We start from the raw sequence: 26,106 nt of genomic DNA on the forward strand, positions 1-26,106 counted from the left end.
ACCTTTCAATCCCCCCTTCTCTTACACCCATCTGAAATTCATTCCATCCACTACTCGTCCCCTCCAAGTCCAACACACCTCCTTCAAACCCCCACCCACTGGGCAAGGCCCCACTGCTCTGCTGCCTCTGAATCTCAGAATACCCTACCTGAAAACCTGTCACCTTTCAGCCACAAGAAATGTACTTCAAGTCTTAAGGATTTTGCCGAAATCTCTATTTTAGTTTAAGTAATTGCTTAATGTTACAATGTCCAAAAATTCATTAGCCATGATCCCATCCAAACATATGCAAATTTATTTATTAATATTCCATCTTTCAGGCACTTCAAATCAGATTACATTCAGATATTGTACTTGAAAGCGTTTTTCACTATCCCCAGGAAGGCAATTTTCAGAAGCATTTATGTGGGTAAAACATTTTATATGTAAATTGGCCGGCTGAAAATTTACCCTTTACTGTTGTTGCTACTACTTCATAGTAACACAGTGATGAGGGTAGAAAAAGACCAAATGGTGCAGTCTGCCCAGCAAGCTTCCTCAGGTAGCAACTGCCACTCCGTGCAGGCTACCCCCATGTTTCTCTTTAGTGCAGTAACTGCCACTCTATGCAGTTATCCCAAGTTTCATGATAACCCATAAAAACATCAGTTAACAACATTTTTTAGTGGGTGATGAGCTTTCTTGAAAATTCAGTGCTGCTTGACATGTGCCGTCTATGGACTTTGCCGTAGCAGTCCTGTGCTTTTGCCCTTATGCCAAGAAGCCCTCACACCATAGAGGTCGGGGCCCTCTTGGTTATTGCCAGAATCCAATTCCCCGTTTCTCCCACTGAAGTGGGGAGCATTGTTCCAATTGCATTAAAGGCATCAAGGCTTATTGGTTAAGGGTAGTAAATCTCCATGCCCTCTGCTAAGGGTAGTAACAACCGCACCAGCAAGTTACTCCCCTACATGCATTCCTTCATTTCCGTCCTCTAGCTTTTAGAGCTCTAGTGTTTATTCCATGCCCATTGGAATTCTTTGACTGTTTTTGTCTTCACCACTTCCTCCGGAAGGGCATTTCATGCATCCACAGCCCTCTCTGTGAAGAATTATTTCTTGATGTTGGTTCTGAGTCATACCCCCTTGGAGTTTCATTTTGTGAACCTTAGGTGTCTATTGTTTTCTTTCCAACGGATAAGTTTCAAAGTTTGTGCGTTCTTAAAACCTTTTAGATATCTGTTGTATCAGTTAGCTTTATGTTCTCAATTTGATTTTATTATGTATGTTCATTGTTATCCACTGAGATAAGCAGAATATAAACTATTGTTTAAATAAATAAGGGCTAGACACCAGAATGGCAGAAAAGCTTTAGTAAATGAGGCTCTAAGTTTGTACCTGAGGCAATGGCATGTGAAGGGACTTGCAAAATTCCTGAAAAAATCTCTAGCTGAATCCTGATAGTTCTGGGGAGAGGAGAGGAGGATGCAGCGCTATGCAAATGCCTGGGGTGAAAGGGCTAATGCTGTGGGATGGAAACAGCTTTCTCCCACCTGCAAATGTGGCCTTCCTTATCACTAAATACACCAGGGGAGACAGCAGCAGGCTCCGATTTTGAAGGAAGATAGCGCAGAAGCCCTCCCCTTCCCCCATTCCAAAGCAACAATTTGCCCAATGCAGCATGGGATGAAATTTGCCACTGCTAAGCTTCTGTTGCAAAAATGCATTACCACCCCCAGCCAAAACCGGATGCGACCACAACTAACCCGGCCTCCCATAAGGACCCGCTGAAAACAGCACTTCTGCGCGTACTTTCCACGTGCACCGCGCCTAAAGTTCATAGGGGGGGGGGGGAGAACGTTACTGCTCCCGCCTCGCTGGAGACAGGAGACCGATCCCCCATCGACGCTCTCCTGTCACCCGGAGCGAGAGGCCGGGTTTTATTTCGGGGTTTTCTCCCGCCTTGGCCCGTCCCTTCTAAAAGTGTGGTACAACCGAGAGAAGGCGAACACCATGGACAACAGCCATGAGCTGGCAGGCGGCTCCCGCGCTCCCGGCACTTTCCGGCCAGAGCCGGTCCTCCGCCCGTGCTCCGCCCTCGGGACTTTTTTGTGTAATTATTATTATTATTATTATCATTATTATGGTAAATCACGGTTCCTCTTTCTCCTTCCAGACAGGCCCCCATCGGCAGCTCGCCCAATGAGAGGCCGCTAGACATCTGATGGAAGGGTCCATTGCCCAATGAACTTGACGAAGAGGGCGTGGCTGCGGGAGAAGGCCCGGCCTCCGACTAGGTCCCCCGTCCCACCCTGCCGCCGCTGTTTCACCCCCACCCCGTCACCCTCCGCCTAGTCCTGGGCTCCAGGTGCCCGGCTCGGTCCGGGGAAGGGCGTTCGTGCTGTCGGGTTCGGGGGCTAAATAAACCGTTGGAAGTCGGCCGTTTTTTTTGTTTTCCCGGGGGAGTCGGAGCCTTGAGGGTCCGCCCGTCGGGACTTTTAGTGCCGGAGGGAATCTTTAACAAGCGGCAGGAAACCAAGCCGAAGCGGGTGGCGCGCGGTCGACTTTCTCGGTAACTTTTGCTGCCTGAATTCTCGCGGAGGGGCGGGAAGGGCAGATAAAGCCCCGGGCGGGTCTCTCTTCTCCCCCCCCCCCCCCCCCCGCCAGGGCTGACCTTGCCTCGGTGACGCCCCGGAGCTTTCCTCTTCCCTTTGCCGGGCCGCCGGACTCTGGAAAGTTTCCCTCCCCGCCCCTGGGTGAAGGCGCCGCCGCCGCCATGGCCGCCGTGGTGCGGAGCCTGAGCCGCTGCCTGCTGCCGGCCGAGGCCAGCCGGGACCGGGGCGGCGGCGGGAAGGAGGGGAGCCGGCACTTGGAGCGGGAGGCGCGGCGCCGCAGCCGGGAGATCGACGCGCTGCTGTCCCGCGAGCGGCGCGCCATCCGCCGCCTGGTGAAGATCCTGCTGCTGGGGGCGGGCGAGAGCGGCAAGTCCACCTTCCTCAAGCAGATGCGCATCATCCACGGCAGGGAGTTCGACCGGGGCGCGCTGCTGGACTTCCGCAACACCATCTTCCAGAACACCATCCAGGTGGGGGCCGCCGCCGCGCCCCTTCCGGGGTGGGGGCCGCCGGGGATGCTAGGGATTGGCGCCTCGCGGGGCTCCTTTTCTTTTCTTTCTTCTTTCCTCCAAAAAGATCTGATAGCCCAGAGCCCCTACCCTCAGGGCCCCGAGACAGGTGATTCTCTTTCTCCTAGGAGGGGGGTAACTTTTTTTTTTTTTTTTTGCTGCGCTGATTAAAGAAAAGATCTTTATATACCGTATTTATATATATATATATATATATATATATAAATACAACTTCTGGAAACGCGATTCACAACTAAATGGGTGTAGAGGTGGGGCCCTTGACCACCAATTGGTTGATTTTTAGAAGTGTGGGCAAAGAAAGATCTAGAAAGAGTGTCATGCGCCTCGGGGGCTACATGGGTATCGCTTCCCACAAATCGTTAACTTGCAAAAGGAACCTTTTGTGAGCACTCAAACTCGCCGGTATAAGCATCCAGAAGTCAATCAAGTGCAGTTTAATGTAGACAGTTTTGATTTACTTTGCATACTTATCTAATCGTGTGCTATACAAGTCTTTTTTTGCATGCATCTTAAAAACAAACGTTTTATGTTGCAGATAAATGGTTTTGGCAGGTTTGTTTTGTTTTTTTTTATCTTCCCTTAATGGATCCCGATTCTCCAGGTTCAGTTGTTAGATGTGTCAGCAAATGTTACTGTTGGCTTCTCGCTTGCTGCAGGATCCATTCAACAATCTGCTTGCGGTAGCAACTGTTGTGACATCTACAAAAACCAGTTGTTCACAATGTATGCACAATGATTTGTATGGTACATGATTAGATGAGGCTGTCTTAAATGCCAGTTGATTGAAGACAAGGCACCTGACTTGCGCCATTGAGTGGTTATACTGGTTTTTGGATTCTCAAAAAAAACTTTTAGAATTTTATAAAAGGAGCATGACAGTTAATGGCCTGCTAACTGTTTTCACTTACCCCTGAATTCTACCGAAAATATGTATTTTATTTAAAAAGTGGTTTATGAAAATTCTCCTATAGTGCAGTTCTTAGTAGGGAAATACTAATGTATGTGTAAATGTTTATTGTCCAGCCAAATGAGCAAGCTTCTCTAACTGGTTGAAAGCTGTTTTCCTTCTTGCAGTGATTCTAAGACTTCTAAGTGCCCTCCACTTGTTATGCAGTGATTATAGGTTTGCTGACTGACTCTGTAGCAAGAGCCCATTGCTCCTGCTGTTTGGACCATGTAACAATGAAAGGTGACCTAGAGAAGTCTAGTCAGATGTCATGGCTCCTTGGTGAAATTGCTTGTGAATTGCTGCCCCGCTGGCTTAATTTTTGTTAGGTGTTGTACTGGGATTTTGTCCTGTTCCCCTGAATAGAAAATTCAATATGATGGCAGATAAGGCCTATCTAGTCTCTCATTCTCTACTTCTGTAATGCTGTAACCTCCCAGCCTTACCCTCCTCCCCTGCTGATCTGTTTTTTAGCCCATGCTTTATTGAATTGCTTCCTCCTCCACCTCCCCTGGACTGCTGTTCATTCACATCTACTACACTACCTGGATATTTTAAAAGGCATTTGACAAAAGTCCCTCATGAGACTCCTGAGGAAACTAAAAAGCCATTTAATTAACGTGTCCTATGGTGGATTGGAAACTGAAAGATAGGAAATGGAGAATAATACCAAATGGTCAGTTTTTAAAATGGAGGGAGAGGGAAATATTGGAATATCCCAGGGATATGTGCTGGGACCAGTGTTAAATATGTTATTAATGACCTGGAAAAGTAGAGTAAAGTGAGGTGGTCAGATATGACATGAAAACCATAACTGATGTGAGGAATTTAGGAGGATCTTGCAAGACTGAGGAACTGGGCATCTAAATGGCAGACTAAATTTAATGTAGATAGATAAAGCGCACATAGAGGGGGGGAATCCAATCTAGTACACAGTTCCATTCTAGGAATTCCCACTCAACAAACAGATCTTGGACAATACTTTGAAATCCTTAGCTCAGTGTGACAGCTGCCAAAAAAACCCAGCAAATACAATAGAAATTATGTGGAAAGGAACGGAGTACAACATGGGGAATATTGTAATACAGCTTTATCAGCCCATAGTGTATGCAGTTCTGGTGGCACCATCTCAAAGAGAATTAATGACAAAAATGATTAGGGAGATGGGACATTTTTTAAAACAGTCTACAAAGCTTTTTTTTTTTTTTATTCATAAAAAAAGTTGGATATTTCTAGAAGGCAAGTCCATTAACCATTACTTAACTGGATAGCCTTGGGAGGAGTCTGCCTCCCACTTCTGGGAGTGAGCAGCATGGGCTTTACTTTTGGGATCTGATGGGCACTTCAAGTGACCTTGGCTGACACGGGTTGCTGGACTTCATGGACCACTGATCTGATCCACAATTGGCACTAATTATGATTGTCAACTGTCTCATACTATGGTTCCTTCTTCTAGAATGTCTTTCTACTCAAATGTTCGCCTTTTGTGCAGTATTTATATTGGTAAAAGATTTTGTTTATATCCTGCTCTCCTCCCTCTTTCTTTTAGGGTTTATAAAAAGTCTTCTCTACCCAGGTCTTATCGTACCATTTTGTTACCTCTGCACTGTCTGTACATTGCCCTTTCTTGTGTGAAGGATTAAACTTTATGCCTCATAGCAGAGATCAGTTTAGGATGCCTATCCTCTTATGGTAAAATGCATGTGGGACCTGCTTTCTAAAATGTTTTTCTCATGGGCATAAAATTGGGCAAAACCTTTTATCTGATTCATGAAGTCTCTGCTCAACAGCTGCTTTCAGGCTTCCACTGGCGTTAACATTAAGTAGATGTGAGAATTTTTCCTCTTATCTTAAGAAATAGATTCATGCTAATGAAATTCTGCCTTCAAAATAACTTGTGCACACTGTGTGCTTTGTTCAAAAGATACTTGGTCAAAAATACCATGTCCTATTCTTCCTTTAGGCCAGGGTTTCTCAATCTACTATTGTGGGGCACATCTAGCAATCAGGGTTTCAGGATATCCATAATGAATACGCATGAGTTAAACTTGCATGCACTACCTCCATTGATTGCAAATCTCTCATGCATATTCATTGTAGATATCCTGAAAACCTGACTGACTAGGTGTATCCTGAGGACTGGGTTGAGAATCTGTCTTAAATTCAGCTGCGTGACTTAGCTTTCACTAAAGTTGCTATGCTCGCATAAGCCCCTCTTCTGAAGTCACTGCATTGGCTCCCTATCCTCTCCCAAATTCAGTTCAAGCTCCTCTTTCTCACCTACAAATGCCTTTGCTCTGCAGCTCCTCACTACCTGGTTTTTGTTTTTTTTTTTTAATCTCTCTCTACACCCATCCTAGCCATGACCTTCTCCTCTACTGCCAGTTCCAGACTCTGTGCTTTCCACCTGGCTGCACTGTGTGCTTGGAAAAGACTTCCTGAACTGGTTTGGCATGCTCCCTCTCTTGCCGTGTTTAGATGGGATTTAAAGACCCACCTTTTTGAAACCGCTTTTACGTCTTATGACGTCTGCTTTTGGTCTTGACTAACTTTCTTTTCTTTTAACCAAGTCCCTTGTCCTGTATGTTTATTAGATTGTAAACCCTATTGAGCAGGGACTGTCTTTGTATGCTTGCACAGCACTGCGTATGTCGTGTAGTGCTCTAGAAATGTGTAGTAGTAGTAGTAGAACCCCTGCCTTAGGCTAACAGAGGGCTAGATGTGAACTTTGAAGTTCAAGTGTGATCTCTCCAAAAGATTTTTCTAGCATTGCATGGCTGTGTACCTTAGCAACGCTAATGTTTGTTGTATCCAATATAATAATCAGTAAAACAGTCAGATTCATTGTATAACTAAATAGGCCAGTGATTAGGAAACTAAGGAAAAAGTCTTCATTAAGTGTTTGGTAGAGCCATGGCTATCATGGAAAAAGGAAAAATTAACCAACCACTATTCTTATTCTGTTAGCCAGTGGCACCAATTCTGCCCAATTAGCCCCTGCAGCTGCTCACATATCTTCAGAGGTGCATCCCCCCCCCCCCCCCCCCTCTATTTTGTGGGCTCTTGAAATCATCACTTGGGGATTCTTCCAGAGGTGCCCTTTGAAAAAAGGAAATGCCTCTCATATAATCTTGCATGCTACAGTGCTGATGGAAAAGTAAATTTGTCATAAACTACAGAACTAAAACATTTATTAATAACCACCCAAAAAAAAAACTTTCCATGAAAATTGCCAAAATAGTTGCAAATATGTATCAGTGATAATGTTCACATAAACATCTTCAAATAGCCCACAATTCAGCTGCAAAGCCCAACAGCATTTTGGCAACCAACTGTCTGCATCAGGGATTTATTTCAAAGTTCCACAGGCACAGCTGAATTGTGGGCTTAACCAGGACAGTTTGACATCTTTCATATTGGGCACATGAGCATAGAAAATCAACTTAGTTCACATCCAGTACCACTTTCTTCCCATGTCAAATCACAAAGCTGCAGTCTGAATCTCCAGCCTCCTAGGTGCTTTGCATATTCTGCCGGACAGACCCAAGTGCACGAGTACCCGTTTCCACCGAGACTTGGGTATTACTGTACTTGAAGCCTATCAGATCGATCCAGCTGCATAGCCTGCCGGATCTGGCTATGAATTACTAGACTTACAGTCTGCCAGACAGACCTAGCTACTAGATTAATTTTATCACAGTAGCCTGCGTCGGTGCCCTCACACAGTTTACCAGATTGCTTTGAGTCCATCTTTCAGTTTTTCTCCATGCTCTCTCGGTTAATCCTAGCGCAGGGGAATAAAGCTGTTAATCATGTCTCTCCAATTCTTGACACTGAGTTTGACTTCTGCAAGTTCATTGTCTCCTAGGTTAAGCAGAATAGCTAAAGTTGGTATCAATTTATCTCATCACATACCACAGTCTTATCCTGTGCACTTGTACTAATCCAAAATGCTCTCGCCAACTCCTCTGCAGCGCACTTCTTGGCTCCTAAGATGGAGTCGTCATAGATCCAAACTAACTTCCAACAGTTCAGGCAATATTCAGTTCTCTCCAATCTTTTTTCATTGGTCTGTGCAGTCTCTGGGGAGTTGTAGGCCCTCAGCATCCAAGCTATCTACTTCCATGGCCTGAGGTGTCACTAGGTCGTACTTTTGCTGTTGCGTTTATTTATTTATTTTGCAACCAGTAATCCTTTGTGTGTCCCATGCCTTCTTGAAGTCGTTTACGGTTTTAACCTCCTCCGTTTGCTTCCACTGAAAAAAGCTTACTGCTTGTGCCTTAATGCCTTTTAGGTATTTGACTCTATTGTAGCTCCTGTCTCACCCCTTTTCCATGGTATACATATTTAGGCCCTTAGCTCATATGGCATCTGCACCATTTTTGTGATATTTCTGTGGTCTGTTTCTGTGGTCTGTATCTTGCTTATTTTTTTTTTCCAGAGATACAGAATTGGAAACATTTTTCTAGGTGAGGTCATTATCGTTTTCTTCTTTTTCTCTGTTGGATTTGGGATATTTTTATACATTTTCTATTCCTGAAATTAATTGGCAAACTAGATGGCCCTTGGGTCAAACTCAGCCAATTGTCCTGTTTTGACAGCAGCAAGTAATGGGTGCTTAGAAGGTATAGAAAAAAAATGTGAGAGAGGACAGACAAAACTACACAGTTGTGGTTTAGGAATACATTGACCCCAGCATGACATCCCTAACGTATGTTAAATAGCCCGCGATCTATCTTCCATAAATCCCTCTAACTACTTTTTATCCCAGTTACACTACGTCTCCACTACATCCTGTGGCAGTGAGGTCCACACTAACTCCTGCATTGTGTGGTTAAAGGAAAAAGCTTTTGTTTTTTTTAAACCTGTCATCTGGTAATTCCATCAGGTGCATCATGTATGTTGTACTATGAAACAAAGTTTCTCAGCTTACTTTTGACAAACCTCTCATGATTTTGCATACCTACCCAGTACTTCTAATAACTTGGATTGGCCACTATGCTGGACTCAATGGACCTTTGGTCTGACCCAGCTTGGCCCATTTTATGTTCAGTCATATCTCGAGTACACTTTCTAAGCTGAAGGGTCAGATTTTTGTTGCACCTTTTTTAGGGTCATTTTTTTGAGATGGGGTGACCATTGCAGTCAAGATGTGAATGTACTGTGGGCTTATAAATAGAACAGGATTTACAAATAAAACCAAAAACATTTTCTTAGGATTTCCTAACATTTTATTAGATGTTTGAGCACAGTTGCACACTGCATCCATAAGTTTAGAGAACAATCCATTATTCATTTTTGGTGTCCATTGGAAAGCTTTCTGCCAGCTGTTTTCTGATGTTGTCTTTTTTAAAGTTCAGAAGGGATTAAGTAGTTTCTGTTCATCTTTCAATGGGCTCTGTTGCCAATGCAGTTTTATAACACTGAGAAAACAGTTTGTAAATGCATGCAGCATTCAGAAAAGCAGTAAAAGCTGCTTTTCTGTGCACCCTCCGACGTAATATCATGGCCATATTAAGTCGGAGGTCCCAAAAATTAAAAAAAAGTTTTAAAAAAAATGTTAAATTAGCTCGCGGGTTGAAAACCGGACGCTAAATTTTGCCGGCGTCCAGTTTCCGAATCCGTGGCTGTCAGCTGGCTCGAGAACCGACGCTGGCAAAATTGAGCGTCTGCTGTCAAACCCGCTGACAGCTGCCGCTCCTGTCCAAAAAGAGGTGCTAGGGACGCGCTAGTGTCCCTAGCGCCTCTTTTTACCGCGGGCCCTAATTTAAATATTTTGTATCTGTTATCGCGTGCACAGGACACTGGCTTGTGCGTGCACCGGGAGAGCGGGCGCTTGCCCGTGAACTTTACTGTATCGGCCTGTGTGTTAGGGAAATGATGCAAAATGTCCTGTTGTAGATATGAAATGGATAGTGCGGTTTTATCTTTAATAATTTAGAACACATTTTAAATGTCACGGACAGCAATTAGTGAATTTAATGAAACACAATTTTTTTTTTGGGGGGGGGAGGGGTTAAATCTGGAGCCACGATATGTCTAGGTAGAAGATTTGAAACTTACCCAGCATTTTGGAGCCTCTGTTTTGGTTCAGACACAGCCTACTAATTTGTTGGCTTGACGGTTTTAAACTTTAATACATTCTTTTCTAATTTTTTTTTTAATAGACCTCAGCTGTATGTGCATTCATTTTGCTATGTCGGATTTGTTGCAAACAGCAGTCCAAATGAGATCCATACAGCTTTGTTTTCTGACATTGGAAAGACATTGATAAAATTACAAGTTAAATTGGGGGTCAATAAATGCTCTACTGTTTAACAATTTAAGAGGGTTTTTTTTAGAATTAGGTAACTATAAAACATTTAACTAGATAATTTTGGGAGCAAGGGGAGTTAATGGTGGATAAAACTAATTTTAGTACCTCTTTGGATATAGTACAACATCAGTAAAGATCTTTTCATACGTACAGAATGAGTAAAAGTTGTTAAAAGTGCTCCTAAGCTGGAGTGACTTCAGTTGGTATTGCTTCTGTCGGTCTGCTGACTCCCCTCCCGTGTAAGGAAACAGCCCCACTGCTTGGGAATGAGTGGACTGGGGGAGCTTCCCCCATCTTTATTGTGGATTGCATTTAAGGGATCAGGTTTGTTTAGATTGGATGCACTTGGGTGGCCCTTCAAATGAAGTACATTTTTTCCATTAGTGATCCAGAGAGAGAAGACCATTAATTCATGGGAAATTTCATAAGCTGATGTGTAAAATTGGTTTTCCTCTAACTCTCAAAGCTTGTATACAGATTTAACAAAGCCAGTTTGGGTTGAGCACTGTTTGACTTTCAGCTGTCTTTGACTTGAATTGCAAATCTGCACTGGATTCTGGTTATGGTTCATGTCTCTGGGCTTAAATGATTTTCCCCTTCATTGCATTCAGCATGAGGTTAAGATTTCAGCTGGATGAGATCAGTCTGTAGGAGCAACATACCAAACTTCCTGAATCTGCTGATTTAGTTATAAAATAAATTTTGCTGAATGGAAGGCAAGGTTAAATAATGTTCTTAATGTCAGGTGCAGCATTACTTCACTTTCCCTCAGGTAATAGACGAGCATTTGAATTATTTCCAGACTTGGATGAAAATGTTGCTAGTCTAATAATGGCTGCTTTCTTTAAATGTTTCTTAATTAATCATTGAAAGACCATCATTGAACAATAGAGCCCTGTGTCCCAGAAGAAGTGAACGGCTTGTTCTTGGTTTGCAATTCCCTCTCTCTCAACAACAGTTCATACAATTTATAAAGCATTCTGGTAAGCAAGTGCCCTGAGAGACAACTGACACCACCAAATCATCTTTATAGTGATGTCTGTCCTAATTAGGGATGAGTTTATTTGTGGATGCAGAAACAAGTTCATAGAGCTGACTGCAGCCTCTCGTAGCAGTTTGATTAGGAATTCATAGAGCTTATAATGCTACTCTGGTGCCAGCAGGTTCTGTGTAAGTATAATGTATTAGCAGCAGGGCTCTGATATGTGCCATTCTGATAGCAGAATCTGTGATATCTGCTGGATTTCTTTTTTTGCACAGTTAGTACCCTGTGAGACTGGATTACAATGCTTGGTGTGTGTGTGTGTGTGTGTTTGTAGCAGACTTCATTACATAACTAAGATACTTATCTAGTGATGCCAGCTAGCTGTGTGACATCAGTTACAGTGAAAACAGTCTGGACTTATTTTCTCTGGGAAGCAGCTAAGCATAAATCTCAACTTCTTTTTTTAGAGATGAGTCAGTACCTGTATGATTTCTTTAAGCATTTCAAACAAATTGGTTCTGTGCATTGATGTGAAATTGTATTTATTGCCATTGCCAGTTGGTCTGAGATCCATTCATAAACAGCTTCTCTTTGAAAGCTATTTTCATTTGTAGATATAACTATACAGTGGGTACAGTTTTCTATGTGCATCCAAGAAATAGCAATAATCACCCTTAATTTTAAATTAAAATCAGCTCTATAACACCATGCACATTGTTGCACTCTAGAAGTCCACACAGCAAATTGTAATAACTTAAAAATAGTTTTTTCAGTTGTCGTAATTGAGGCTCTTTAAGCTGCTCTCCTGCAGACTTTCTGTGCCTTTGAGAATAGACTTGATAGTTCATACATAATGTGGTGGTTACTCATGTTTAAAGTGAGAATCTTTGGTGTAAAGTTTAAATGTACACAGTGCTTCTGAGGTGGATGCTTGCTGTAGCCACCCTTATTACTGTGCATTATGGCTACACTTGTATACCATATGTGCAGGCCCGTAAGCCTATAAATAAGCTTTTTGAGCAATCAAGTCTCCCAGGAAAGTTTCCATACTTTTTTTTTTTTTTTTTTTTGTTTTTCCCGGATCTCGCAGCACCGTTCTGAAATTGGAATGTAGTGATGCCACTAATGTCCATGTCAGTCATAGTGGTTAACATCGGTCTAAACTAGACTGAAATAAAAATAGTTAAATGCTATTTTACTTTTGAAAAAAAAAAGTTACATTATGTATTTGTAAGCAAAGAATGTAGTGGTTGTCCATTAGTTTAATTTTCACTGATTCACAAGGGAAGATATTTCTCTAGCTAACTTGTAACTTGCCAGTTTGATAGAAATGCCCCTCTTACTAAAACTTGTATTTAAAGTTCACTGTACTGTGTATATTGATTGTTTAAAACACTTGTTTAGAACATGCTTTAACCTAAACAAAACCAAACCAGAGTTGATTGCTATGTATCCAAGTGGAGTAACATAGCAACTACACCCCAGAAATGGCCTAGAAACCTAGCATGGAGCTGATGACATCTGAATACTGATGGGGATATATTGTAATGGGCAGTCTGTTATGTCTGGGTTTGGTTTTCAGAAGCACTGTATGCTCCCTTTGAAATGTTTGAATGGAGCTGTGAGGATGCATTGAATGCTAGTGGTTGTAACAAAATGACATTTTGAGAGCTAAAGCTTAATCAGACTTTTATAGAAATTCATTAGTTATTGGTATATTTAAATTGACTACTGATGGGGAATAAAATATTTGCTTTCCCCTCATTAGAGATTGCTGTAGGCTATAACACAAGTGTTTGTATAATACATTCTCTTTTCTTGGCTTTTTAGGGGAAACGTTTGCAACCTTGTGGAACTACACCAAAAGAGCATTCTTATAACTGTATAACTTAGTGTCTGCTTGCAGGATGTGCAAAAAGACACCAGGATACCACTGTTGACTTAATATCTTTGATTTGTGTTCTATTATGAAATTATATTCAAATCAAACACAAAAAAATAGGTGGTAGCGTGACCTTGCAGAAGTATATGAAAAGGTCTTTGTGATTCTAGTTATTTGTTAGATAGAATAGGGAATATTCTAGGTAACCGCCCAAGCCAGCTGAGCATCTATGCTGTAGCCTGCTAAATGAGAGAAGGAATATAGAAACGACGTGTAGCATCCTGAAACCCCTAAAATAACCAGGGGTGAACACATAAATATAGTGTGTCTGAGGGCTAGCCTGTAAGAAGGGAACAAAGTTCTTAGCCAGGTAGCTGATGAGTGAGACTTGGTCCGTGGTGCTCCTTTACATGAGTGTTTTACAATGTATAACATCTAGGACACTGTATATGTATATATATATACATTTTTTGCAGAACTCAGTAGTGCTTTGTTTTTGCCCAAGTCATTGATTTTGAGGGTCAGTAGATCATCACAAATGAATGCACATGTGAAAACAGGATAGATCAGACTGAATGTACCATTTCTAATGCTATTTGAATAGTTGCTGCTTTCCTCTTCCTAAAATGTAAATTTGGGACCTAATGCACTAAAGCTTTTCCTCATTTTGACTATGGGAAAATTGCTTTGCACATCTGGTTCTTGGTGACTTTTCTGGATATCCCAGCGGTTGACCAGTTGTTTACTCTTTATTTTCTTTGTTTAGAGTTCAGACGCTTGCATTCTGCTGATTTTTAATTCAGGCTGGATTTTGCAGGCATTGTGGTTGACTTTATTATGAAGTTAATTTCCTTTGAAAGAGTTAACTAGGCTTTGTTTTTCTTTCACTTGAGTCCCTGTGGTAATTATTTAAAGCAGGATTTTTTTCTCACAACTGCTGTTTTCACATTTCTTTCTAGCTCCACTGTTAATTTGTATGAATATGGGTCGGTATAGCTAATAGGGATGTGCATTCATTGCTGATTTGGTTTGTTTCATTTCAACAGTGGGTGCATATCTCACGAATGGATACAACCATCCAAAACGAATGATGTGCGTGTATGTACATGCCAACTATATACACACACCATCCATTTTGGGGTGTCTACTATCCATTTGTTACATACATGCCCACTGTTGAAATGAATAAAGCAATAAATGCACATCCCTAAGAGCTAAAGGTTTTACCTGTTACTACTTAGATGATATCCAGTTTAATTATTGTGTCATAAACCAGATTTAGATGCCTTTCTGAGATGTGATAGGCTACAACTTACTGATTTGTATCAAATTGTTTTCTTGTATGGGAGACTCTTCCTTCTCCCCCCCCCCATGTTACTATCTGAAAGCTGTCACATGTAATTTGATTACTTAGAAGATGGTCTCTCTCTTTTAATATTTCCTTCATTTCTCCTTACATAATATCTGATGGCAGATAGGCCAGAATGGCCTGTTCAGTCTATATGCATTTGAGTTATCCCTTTTGGGAACATACCTACACAAATTCCCATGTGCAGCCTAACACCCTTCTTCCTCTCGGTGTCTTCCCTGACATCTTAACTCTTGTCCTGTCACTGCTGTCCATATCTGTCCAAAGCATGCCCAAAATTTGCTATGGTGATGGCTATTGAAGACCTTGTCATCTTATAAGATGAATACTTAAGCCAAACACCTAGATCCCATTGTGTCTTTATTTTGTTTATTTCACAGTGTAGAATTAGCTTGTGTGTTTAAACATTTGATTTTTATGAATGTGGTTTTTTTTTCTTTGGAAGCTGCCAAGAACCTTGGATTGAGCAGCAGCATACAGTTTGGTATTTAACAATTTGTATAATCCCCACAGCCACAAAAGTTAGTGAGTCTGTTAAATATAGTCTCCCCATGCCCATGGAAGTTTGGGTTTCAACCATTGCCAGGTTCTTGTGACCTGGTTTGGCCTCTGTTGGATACAGGATGCTGGGCTTGATGGACCCTTGGTCTGACCCAGCATGGCTTGTTCTTATGTTCTTATACTGTCGCTGCGACTCTCTGCTTTAATGGCAGGGGGAAAAGAGGTCAAGGGGAATTGGATTTAAACAGCACCAACAAGGACGTTGAATTTTACGGTCTGGGAAAACAAGCTTGGGGGTAACTTGCTGATGTGACTGTTACTACCCTTAACCAATAAGCCTGATACTTTGGATGCAGCTCCAACATTGTTCTCCGCTTCAGAGGCAAGAGGTAACAAGGAATTGGACTCTGACAGCAACCAAAAAGGGCCCCGACTTTGACAGTTTGGGAAATTTAAGTATGGGGGTGACCTGTGTTGCATGGCAGATGCTTTCATAAGCTTGCGGGCAGACTGGATGGACCATTTAGTCCTTTTCTGCCGTCATTTCTATGTTTCTGTCTAAGGTCCTGATTAGTTAAGGCTTTTCGCCTATTCTGTGTCTATGGGGGAAAAGCTTAGTCAATGAGGCTTTAAGTTTGTACTTGAGGCAATGGAGCGTGACACAACCTGCCCAAAATCACAAGGAGCGTTGGTGGGAGAAGCTGGACTTGAATCCTAGCTTTTCCTAGTCTTCAGCCTGCTGCTCTGGCCACTAGGCTAGAAGTTTGATACTGTTCTGCTTCTGCTGTTTAGGACCGTAACTGCCACTCCATGCCGGTTATAAGAACTTAAGATATTCCATGAAGTCAGATCAGGGTCCATTGAGTGTAGCATCCTCTATCGGTGGCCAGTGTGCATCACAAGTAGCTGGCAGATTCCAAAAAGTAGATGTTTCTTGTTACTTACAGGGATAGAATGACTTTCCCTTGTCTACCTACCTAATGTTTTATAAGACCTTTCTTCCAGGAACTTGTTCAAACATCTTCTAAATCCTGATATGCTAGTTGCCTTGACCACATCTTCTGGCAAGCTCTTGATCTCTGAATTAGAGATCTTCATTCTAAACTTTCACAGAAATCACTGGGGAAACTTCCTCATTCCAGTACATTTGATTCTTTTTTACCTGGATTTATGTTCTTCCTTTTTGAATATGAAAATTCACTCAAAGGAGACAACGTATTTCAAACTTTAGCTTACACACAAGTCATTTGTAGCTTCACATTACAATAGGGTAAACAATTATAGATGGCAGCAGTTTCACAATGCAGTTTGACAAAATAGTGTGCCTTGAGGCCTAACTCTAAAATAGATCAGCAGACTAAGCTCAAATAGCTCCCGTTGTAAAAACTATGGATAGTAGCAGTGCGGATTGAGGCAGCTTGATTCAAATGTCATAACAGATGGCCGTATTCGGTCTAACATTTAAGGCTTGATAGAAAAGCCGAGCTTTTATTTGCTTTTTGTAATGGGAGTAACCCTCTATTTGCTTGACCTCTTTTTAGAGGGAGTTTCTGTTCTTTTGATTTCCGTTGTTGGTGTTGCTGTGCTCCATGTGGTGAACTTATTGGTTTGGAGAGCATGTATGAGGAAAGCCTTTTGCTCAGGTATATAGGTCTATCTCCTCCTAGAGTCTTGTAAGTCCGTCTTGAATTTTGTTCTGTATGGAATTGGCAGCCAGTTCACCACTGGTGTGATAGGGTTGTGCGGTGTGCAGTGGAGTTTTGCACTCGGAAGCAGGTGGTTTTTTTAGACTTTGTTGATACTGTTGGCATGTAGTTAAGACTATCCTGGAGCTGTTATGTCTATTTTTTTATTTTTCTTTTGTGTGTGGATTTTTATGTATATATTTTTGTACACTGCCTAGATGTAGGTGGGTTATAAAAGCCACTAATAAATAAAATCTTGAGTTTGTGGATCGCATTGTTTGAGCACAGAAATGGCCAAACTATGGCCTGTGGGTCACCACTGGCCCACAGGATGTTTTCTGGCCCTTGACAGGAGTCATTCCTTATTATGGCTTTCATGCCCAAAAGTTTGCCCATCTCTTAGCAATAGTCTTTTTAATGCAGTTTTCATACTTTTAATATTGTAAGAACACTTTTCTGTTATATTTTGCAACTATTGCTGCTTATAAAAGCCAAATTGCTTATTTTAAGCAGAGTGTGTAAGTCTTCTGCTTTGGCATTGGTCTTTGCATCACTGAAGCCCTAATTATGTCAGGTGGCAGGATTTTAACTCCCCCTGATAGTGTACAGATTCTTAACACCCATCCTTCTAGCTTGGATCGTAGCCAAAAAGCGGTCAAGTAATTTAGCTGCGTTGCTAGTGCGTTTTATTCTATCCAAGTGGTTGATCAATAGCTAAGAATAGTTTTGCTTTGAGTTGCTCGGGTTCAACTACTGTAGCTTATAATGTGCCTCTGTACTCCAAGCTGGTCCTTTATTTCCTGAGCTCTGCAGCTCCCATAATTCCAAGCAGGCTGCCTGTTCTGTCAAGCGTTAGTTGGGATCATGTTACCTAGCTTATTTTTGGCATGGGCCAGTCCAGTATGCTGAGGTCTCTGTGGTGGCGTTGGAGAGAATTTCAGACAGAGCAGGATTAATGTTCCCAGTTTTTATATTCACATAACTTTGTACAAATGCATCTAGTTTTCCTATATCTCCCTGCTAGAACATTTCCTAGTAGCTAGCTCTACTCTTTCAGTTTTGAATAGGGATGTGCATTCATTTTGAAATGAATGTATGGTATGGAATGGATGAAATCAACAGTTCATCCAAAAATAATTTGTTTGCATTCATTTTTCGAAGTTTATGAATGCTGTTCTTAGTTTTGCACAAAAAAAGCCCATCAGAAGTTGTGTGCATATAAAGTATTTTTGTACCTGGAACTATGTACACAAACATTTTTTAAAATGAAATCAAATGAAAAAATGGAGGGAAAAAAAACAAATCCCCACAAGCACATTCCTGCTTGTGAATGAATTTGTATTAGAATATCTGTTATGCAGTGTTGGTGCTCTGCTCTGAAATAGGGAGACAGTACAGAGATAAGGTATGGTGCTGCTGGAATACAGAAGTTTCATAAGAACATAAGATATGCCACACAGGGTCGGACCAAGGGTCCATCAAGCCCAGCATCCTGTGGCCAAGTTGCAAATACCCAAGCATTAAATAGATCCCAAGTTACTATTCCTTATTGGTTTATAGTTTATGGACTTCTCTAGGAACTTATCCAAACCTTATTTTAAACCCAGTTACATTAACTGCGTTAACCACATCCTTTGGTAATGAATTCCAAAGCTTAAATATGCGTTGAGTGAATGAATTTGCTCTGATTAGTTTTAAATGAGCTACTTGCTAAATTCATGGAGTGCCCCCTAGTCCTATTTGAGAGAGCAAATAACTAATTCACATTAACCTGTTCAAGTCCTTCCATTATTTTATAGACCTCTATCTTATCCCACCTCAGCCAAGCTGAACACCCTAACCTGTTTAGCCTTTCCTCATACCCCTTATTTTGGTTGTCCTTTTCTGCTCTTTCTCCAGTGCAACTATCTCTTGAGATGCAACAGCCAGAATTGTGCATGGTATTCAAGGTGCGGTCTCACCATGGAGCAGTTTTATTTGCCATTGCCTTCCTAATAATGCCTAACATTGTTTGCTTTTTTGACCACCACAGCACATCGAGCTATTTCAATATATTAATCACTATGAAGCTTAGATCTTTCCTGGGTGGTAACTCCTAAGATGGAACCTAAAATCTTGTAACTACAGCAAGGGCTTATTGTTTCCTATATGTATCACCTTGCACTTGTCCACATTAAATTTCATCTGCCATTTGGAAGCCAGATCTTCCAGTCTCCAAAGGTCCTCTTGCAATTTATCACATTTGGCTTGAGTTTTAACTACTCTGCATAACTTTGTCAGTTGCAGATTTGATCACCTCGCTCATCATATTCCTTTCCAGATCATTTATAAATATTAATAAGCACTGGTCCAAGTACAGATCCCTGAGGCACTCCACTGTTTACCCTTTTCCACTGTGAAAATTGACCATTTAATCCTACTCTCTGTTTCCTGTCTTTTAACCAGTTTGTAATCCACAAATGGACATCGCCTCCTATCCCATGACTTTTTAGTTTTCTTAGAAGCCTCTCATGAGGGACTTTGGATTTTCAGAAGGCATTTGACAAATACACCACATCTGTCGGTTCACCTTTGGTCACATGTTTGTTCACATATCTTTAAAAAACAAATTAAAAAAAACTGTAGACTTGTGAGGCAAGACTTCCCTTGGGTAAATCCATGCTGACCATGTCTATCTAAATGATTTTTCCTGGCTGATATCAGGCTTACCACTCTGTAGGTTCCCAGATCACCCCTGGAGCCTTTTTTAAATATCAGGGTTACATTGGCCATTATCCCATCTTCAGGTAGAACAGATGATTTTAATAAGTTACAAATTAACTATAATAGGTCTGAAATTCCATTTCTGAGTTCTTTCTTGAAAATAGTTATCCGTTTTTAGGGTCAGGCTAATTGCCAAGTATAGCTCATTTTTTTTGGGATCACCTATTACTTTAACTTGCAGTTATTTGAATTGACTGCTGCTAGAGGCAGGTGGATCAGGACTCTGTATCTATAACTTGGTTAGCAGATGGCAAACACTGAAGATCCTGAAGTAAGACATTCCTTTCAACATTTTTCTGTTCAGGTGTGCATTTAAGTATGACATTCGCTGCTGTTTTTCCTAATGCTGCTTATGGGGGGCTATTTTGAATCCCTGCAGATTTCCTGTGGGCCAGCTGGCAACATGGGTGCAAAGTCTGTAGGGATTTCAGAATTAAACTCCCGCGTGTTGTCTGCTCTCCCTGTCCCTTTACGAGACTTGTGTGCCCATGTTGTTTCAATGGGGAAGAGGGCCGTTTTACCCAAATGATTTAACAGCTACCCAGGTAAACTCGTCTGAACATTGTGCTCCCTGCGTATAGGAAATCTGAATGACTGCTGTATATTGTCCACATATTCTGATTCTATATTCATTCTGTCGTCTCCTGCATGTTTTTATATATTGCTTTAATTGTTGTACATTGCCTGCAGCTGTTGGATAAGTGTTTCACAAATGGAATTAAAATGATCTCTGGTGTCAAAATCAAATGTTTTGCATGGTGTGAGGTTAGTACACTTGATTTCTAGGTTATGGGTATATTTTTGTTATATACAATGTGGATTGTGACTCTGCTGTGACATAGATTAGAAAGTCTCTTAGGCCACCATGGTTTTCCTTCTGGTCCTGGCTAATCATCTATAATTTCCTCACTCTTTAGAACATGTAACATCTTCTTTTTTTTTTTTTAGCTAAGTGCACTTTGTGTTAGGTTGTTTTTTGTTTTGTTACCAAGGTGGAAAAATCTAGTTTAGTTTAAGAATGAAGCCTGTAAATATTTGTGAAACTCAGCCTTAATGGGATGTAAGAACCAGAATGGATTGTAGTGGAAGTGCTAGGACAATGCAAAGCTGTTACTGTTAGGCATGTAAAGGTCCTCGGACCGAACAGTTTCATACAGTAACAAACTGGCCCAGCTGGTTATGTAAACATGTGGCCACCCATATGCAGCCTAGCACCAGTATTTGCCCCTCCCTCTATCAGTTGCATGCCCAGAATCTTTCCATGTGCTGGTCTCCATCTCTGCTGGTAGGCTATTTCAGACCTCCTCTTCAATACAAGTTACCCCAGCCACCTTAAGGGTGCAGTCATAGCACTGCTGCTCCCTGCAAATTACCCTTGTTGCCTACCTCCAGGGTCTGTGGTGCTTCTAGTTCATGCTTCTGCTATTACTTCACTTCTTAAAAGTAAGGATTCTCTGTGTTTAACTCATGCCATTTATTTATTTATTTTTTGTCCATTGCCGTTTTAGCCTCTACTATTTGTCATCCACAAAGACAAATTTGACTTTCTAATCCCACCACAATATCACTCGCAAAGGATATTGACCAGAAATGGGTCCCAGAACCTGATCCTTGAGGAGCTCCTCTTCCTAAAAAGCTGTTAGGTCTCGCCAAAGTAGGTGATACTGTACCTATCTGGTCCACTTTCGTGTGGGATTAATGGGCAAACCATGCTCAGTTCTTTTCTGGTTATTGTGCCATAAGGCTCTCGTTAGTCGCTTCCTTATTTTTGCTGTATACTCCTACTACAGGAACAGAAGAAATAAACCTTTTTTGTCACACCACCAGTCTCATGAATGCTATGCATCTCCAAAGCTTAGATTAAACATTAACCTTGCTGTACAGTTCCCTTCCTCTTGAGTCTTGTGACCTTTCTGAACTTTGTGTGTTTTATTACAGTGTGCTTTTGTTACACTTTTATTTAGTTAGGAATATTGGAAGTAAACAAAATGTTAAGTCAAGCTTTTACAAAGTTTTTCACTTCACTTTTTTCAGACTTTTATACTGTACTGTTGATTTCTTAGAGCAGGTGATTTTCTCACTTTTTGCGTGTGGCCAGGTTTTGACAGTGGGTTTTGTATTTTTTTTGCATCTGCTAAAGGAGAAATTGAAGTGAGCAAGAGAATTGTAGTTAACTGGATTTAAAGCTGGAATTTGCACATGAGAGAAGCATAATCCAGATAGTCCTACAGGGCAGCAAAGCCTGTGTGGGCTGACATTTTTAGCTGCATGTTTGCTACCAAACTTTCCAAGATATTTGACAGAGATGACCTAGCAGAAACTGATAAGGACAAAGTAACTCCACTTCCAATCAGAACAATTTCAGCGGTTCCTGTTCAGAATCTTTTCTCCCCTCTTTAAGCCCTCATCTTCCACCCCAGGTGCTACCAGGAACTCTTGTCCCTGAAGGCTCAAGGAACCTCTCTGTTCTGGGTCTAGCATTGCCTCTGGAGCACCTGACCCCAGGTTAGCTGAGCCAAGGCACTGGTCCAGCATTGCCTGTTTTAAGTTATAATTTGGTGAATCGGACAGCATCTCTTAAATTAGAATTATCATACTGAGTCAGACCGAGGGTCCATCAAGTCCAGTATCCTGTTTCCAACCGTGGCCAATCCAGGTCACACGTATCTGCCCGTTTTGCTAATACCTATGCCTGTCTGGTTAATAGTTTATGGACGTCTCTTCTAGGAACTTGGCCTGACTGTTTTTTAAACTCCGCTATGCCTGCTGTCTTTACCAAATTCCAGACCAGAATTGTGCTTTGAGTGAAAGAGAATTTTCTCCCATTTGACACTTGTATGTCAGTGTTTGGCTCTGGATAATGGATTTTTGTCATAGATCTAAATTGAAACAGGACTTGAAAAGTTATAGAAACATCAGAATGTATTTTAAAATGCAGAGAATGCATTCTATCTTAGCTTGATTCATTAACTTAACAATGTATCCTGTTTATATTTTTTGGACTAAACGTTTGGCTGTAATCCAATAATGTTGCTTCTTGTTAAAATGGAAATGGGTAAGTTTTTTTTTTAATGTTTGCACTCCATGAACATACTGAGCATTCTTCAATCCTTTGTATGCGAACATGCCAATGACACATTTGTCTCCTAGATTCTGTGATGGTCTGCTTAGACCCTTGAGTTTTTAGAGCTGAATATACATTTGCTGTAGGCTTTCTTTATACCATAACCATTCTGGGAACTTTTTTTTAACTAAAAAAAAAAAAATCAGTGTAGAAAAATTTTGCTTGATTAGAGTATCCACTAATAAAACATTAAAAGATAACAGTAAATACTTGAGTATTTTGGGTCTCTATCTATAAACTGAACTACTTGGCACATCAGCAGTGGAAAGAATGTGTGCTTTTAATAGTTGTTTTTTTTTTCTTAATTATTCTTCCAGATGAGCAGAGAACATCAAGCACAGTTTCTTTTGAAGCAGAGAAATTTCCAGTAAAATACTCTTTATAGCTCTGCAAGTCTGTGCTATATAGAATACAGCACTTCATACCAACGCCACTCTTACTTCCTATGGTGCCTGTTTTCCTCCCATTCTTATCACACTTCTATACTTCTGCTAGACACTCCAGGGCTTCTTTCTGCTGCCTCTTCCCTCAATTTTCCCGTTGCTCTGCTAGCATGCGGAAGTGGGGACCTCTCTTCTGGATCTGAATGTGCAGCCATTGCTTCGTGGTGGGTGAGGAGCTGTTTGAAGAGCAAGGTGATTGTGTGTGTGTGTGGGGCGGATCTACCCGACAGAGCCTGAAGGGATATCAGAGCTTGAAAGGGTCCATGGGATTGCAGCCACTTCTGTCCCTGCATGTTTTGCCACTGCAAGACCAGGTAAGAACACAGGATGGTTGCAGGCTGAAACTGAAATTACAGGCAGTAGTATTCTGGAATGTCCTAAGAGAGAGGGCTGGGGGGGCAGGAACAAAAGTGCATCCCAGCGATGTTTGTTCAGTCCTTGAGGGTCGCAGGCTGATCTGATTTTCAGGAAATTCCTAATGAATGTGTGTGAATGAGATTCATACAATTGAGGCAGTGTGCATGCAAATCTCTTGCATATTTATTGGGTATCCTGAAAACCAGACTGGGTTGTGTCCCTTGAAGACTGCACTTTAAGAACCCTGGTGTATCCACTGCAAAGGTTTCTATGATACCAGTTGCCAGGAATGAGTAGTAATCAACACTTGGTTTTAAGAGCTCCGTGCTGTTTCTGAAATGAGGGCAGGAAGAGGACGGAGTCACTCTATTGCTTGTGGTGAATGGGTGAGTATTGCCAATGCTGCATAAATATGACTGGTCTATAAAGATTCAGAGTGAAAGCAAAAAGCTGCAGGCAGGAACTGATAAGATCCCAGGAAGTTGGGAGGTGACTCTTAAAGATGTTGGACCCCTCTATTTTGGGATGGATCATTGTGTTTCAAGGCAAATATGAAGTAGCTTCTTACCTAGGTCTTTTAGTCTTTCTGCCCCAGAGTTCTTGTTACCTGATTTCATGCTTAGCAAAACTCAGTATCCTTGAGCCAGAATGGGACCTGTCCCTGACTCAGATTTAGGCAGTCGTTTTTTGCATTGACAGAGCTATTAACCTGGTATTTACAGGCAAAGGACAGGAAAGCAACTTTTTATTCTGGTGTGGCCTTCCAGATACCACAGTGTGACTAGGGAGATTATAGAGAAAATAGATGCAAATGAGCCTTTCAGAGTGTCCTAAACTGATCAGACTATTGAAGGAAGACACAAACCATTAAAGCTTGGCTATCAAAATTCACAGCATCACTGAATATGTATATATGGACTAAATTAAATGCCTTTGGAATATTGTCACTAACTTGTATACCACATACTGTTACCCTTGTAACATTGTGTTTAAGCCCTTTTTTAAACCATTTATCTGCAGCAAGCCTGTATGTTTCTGGCATTTTATTGCATATGGGCCCTGCTACTGATATTGCCCTTTCCCTAACTTCTCCTAGATGCACTTGTTTGAATGGTGGGAACAGAGAAGAGACCCTTGTTTGCCAATCAAAGATTTCTAGATGGTGTATACAAATGTAATCTCGTATCTAGCCATGACTTGTCGCTGTTGAACATTGATTTTTTTTTTTTTTGATCGAGTGACGAGAGAATTGGATCGAGGAAGAGCACTCTATGTGATCTACTTGGATTTCAGCAAAGCTTTTGATACTGTCCTGCATGGCTTGTGAATGCCATGAGAAGCTTGGGAGTGGGTGCTGGTTGACTGACAGGAAATAGTGTGTAATGATAAATGGAACCTGCTCCAAAGAGAGAACTATTAAACAGACTGCCTATTGGGACTGGTTCTATTCAATATCTTTGTGAGCACATTGCAGGAGGGATAGATTTGTCTAAGATCTGCAACAGAGTGGACATGCCTGAAGGAGTAGAGAATGAAAAGTGGTTTAAGACAGCTTAAAGAGTGGTCGAATATTTGGCATCTTGGATTGTACTACTTGGCATTGAATCATGCACCTGGGTTGTAGTAATCCAAAAGAGCTGTGTGTGATGGGGGGGTGAAAGACTGATGTGCATATAAGGGGTGAAAGTGCCTGGCGATCTGAAGATGGCAAATGACAAGCTGATAGCTAAAGCCAGAAGAATGCTGGGCTGCATAGAGAGGCATAACCAGTAAGAAAAAGGTGATCACCGTGCAGAAGGCCTTGGTGAGGCCTCATTCTTTACTGTGTTTATTTCTGGAGCCCTTATCTCAAAAGGGATAGACACGATGAAAGCTGTCCAGAGAAGGGAAACCAAAATGGTGTGGGGTCACTATCGGAAGACTTATGAGGAGAGGCTGAAGGATCTGAATATGCATAACCTGCAAGAGGAGGTGCGGGGAGATGTTTCAGACCTTCTTCAGATACCTGAGAGGTTTTAATGATGCACCAATGCCAAATGTTGTTCTTTGGAAAGAAATCAGTTTAGGAGTCAAGAAATGAAATTCCAGAGAGGATGACTCAAAACCATTGTGAAATATTTCTTCTCGGAGAGAGTGGTGAGGATGAAAACAGTAAACATTCAGAGGTATGGGAAGCACTGTGGATCCCTAAAGGCTAGAGGATGGAAATGAAGAAAAGAGTGCTTGGGGGTAACTTGCTGGTGTGGCGGTTATTCTTAACCAATAAGCCTTTATGCAACTCCATCATTGCTCTCTGCTTCAACAGAAAGCAGAATTGGATTCAGACAGCAAGCAATGGAAGGCCCCGACTTTTACCATATCAGGGAATAAGCATGGGGGTAACATGCACGGAGCAGCAGTTACTACCCCTAACAGAAGGCATGCGATTATTACCCTTGACCTGTAAACCTCGTTTCTTTCGATACAACTTCAGCATTGCTCTCTGCTTTGGTGAGGGGTGGGCCGGAAAGAGGGATAGGGCTCATGTTGGTGGTTTCTGAATTTAAAAAAAAAAAAAAAGTTTGAACAGTCTTGGGGTACTGATGTCAGACGTAAGAGAAAAAACAAAGGAC

At 41.5% G+C, this 26,106-nt stretch overlaps 1 protein-coding gene across 1 annotated transcript in view; it reads left to right on the top strand.

The window, feature by feature from the left end:
• Window positions 1-2,262: 2,262 nt before the first annotated feature.
• Window positions 2,263-26,106, top strand: part of GNA12 (G protein subunit alpha 12) — a 58,520-nt gene continuing 34,676 nt past the window's right edge. Inside the window, exon 1 of the mRNA XM_029576956.1 lies at window positions 2,263-3,063. Within this exon, the coding sequence (XP_029432816.1) occupies window positions 2,755-3,063 (309 nt within the window). The 5' untranslated portion in view covers window positions 2,263-2,754. The remainder of the gene's footprint in view (window positions 3,064-26,106) is intronic.

Source organism: Rhinatrema bivittatum, chromosome 14, assembly GCF_901001135.1.
Source record: "Rhinatrema bivittatum chromosome 14, aRhiBiv1.1, whole genome shotgun sequence".
NCBI classification, from domain to species: Eukaryota; Metazoa; Chordata; class Amphibia; order Gymnophiona; family Rhinatrematidae; genus Rhinatrema; species Rhinatrema bivittatum.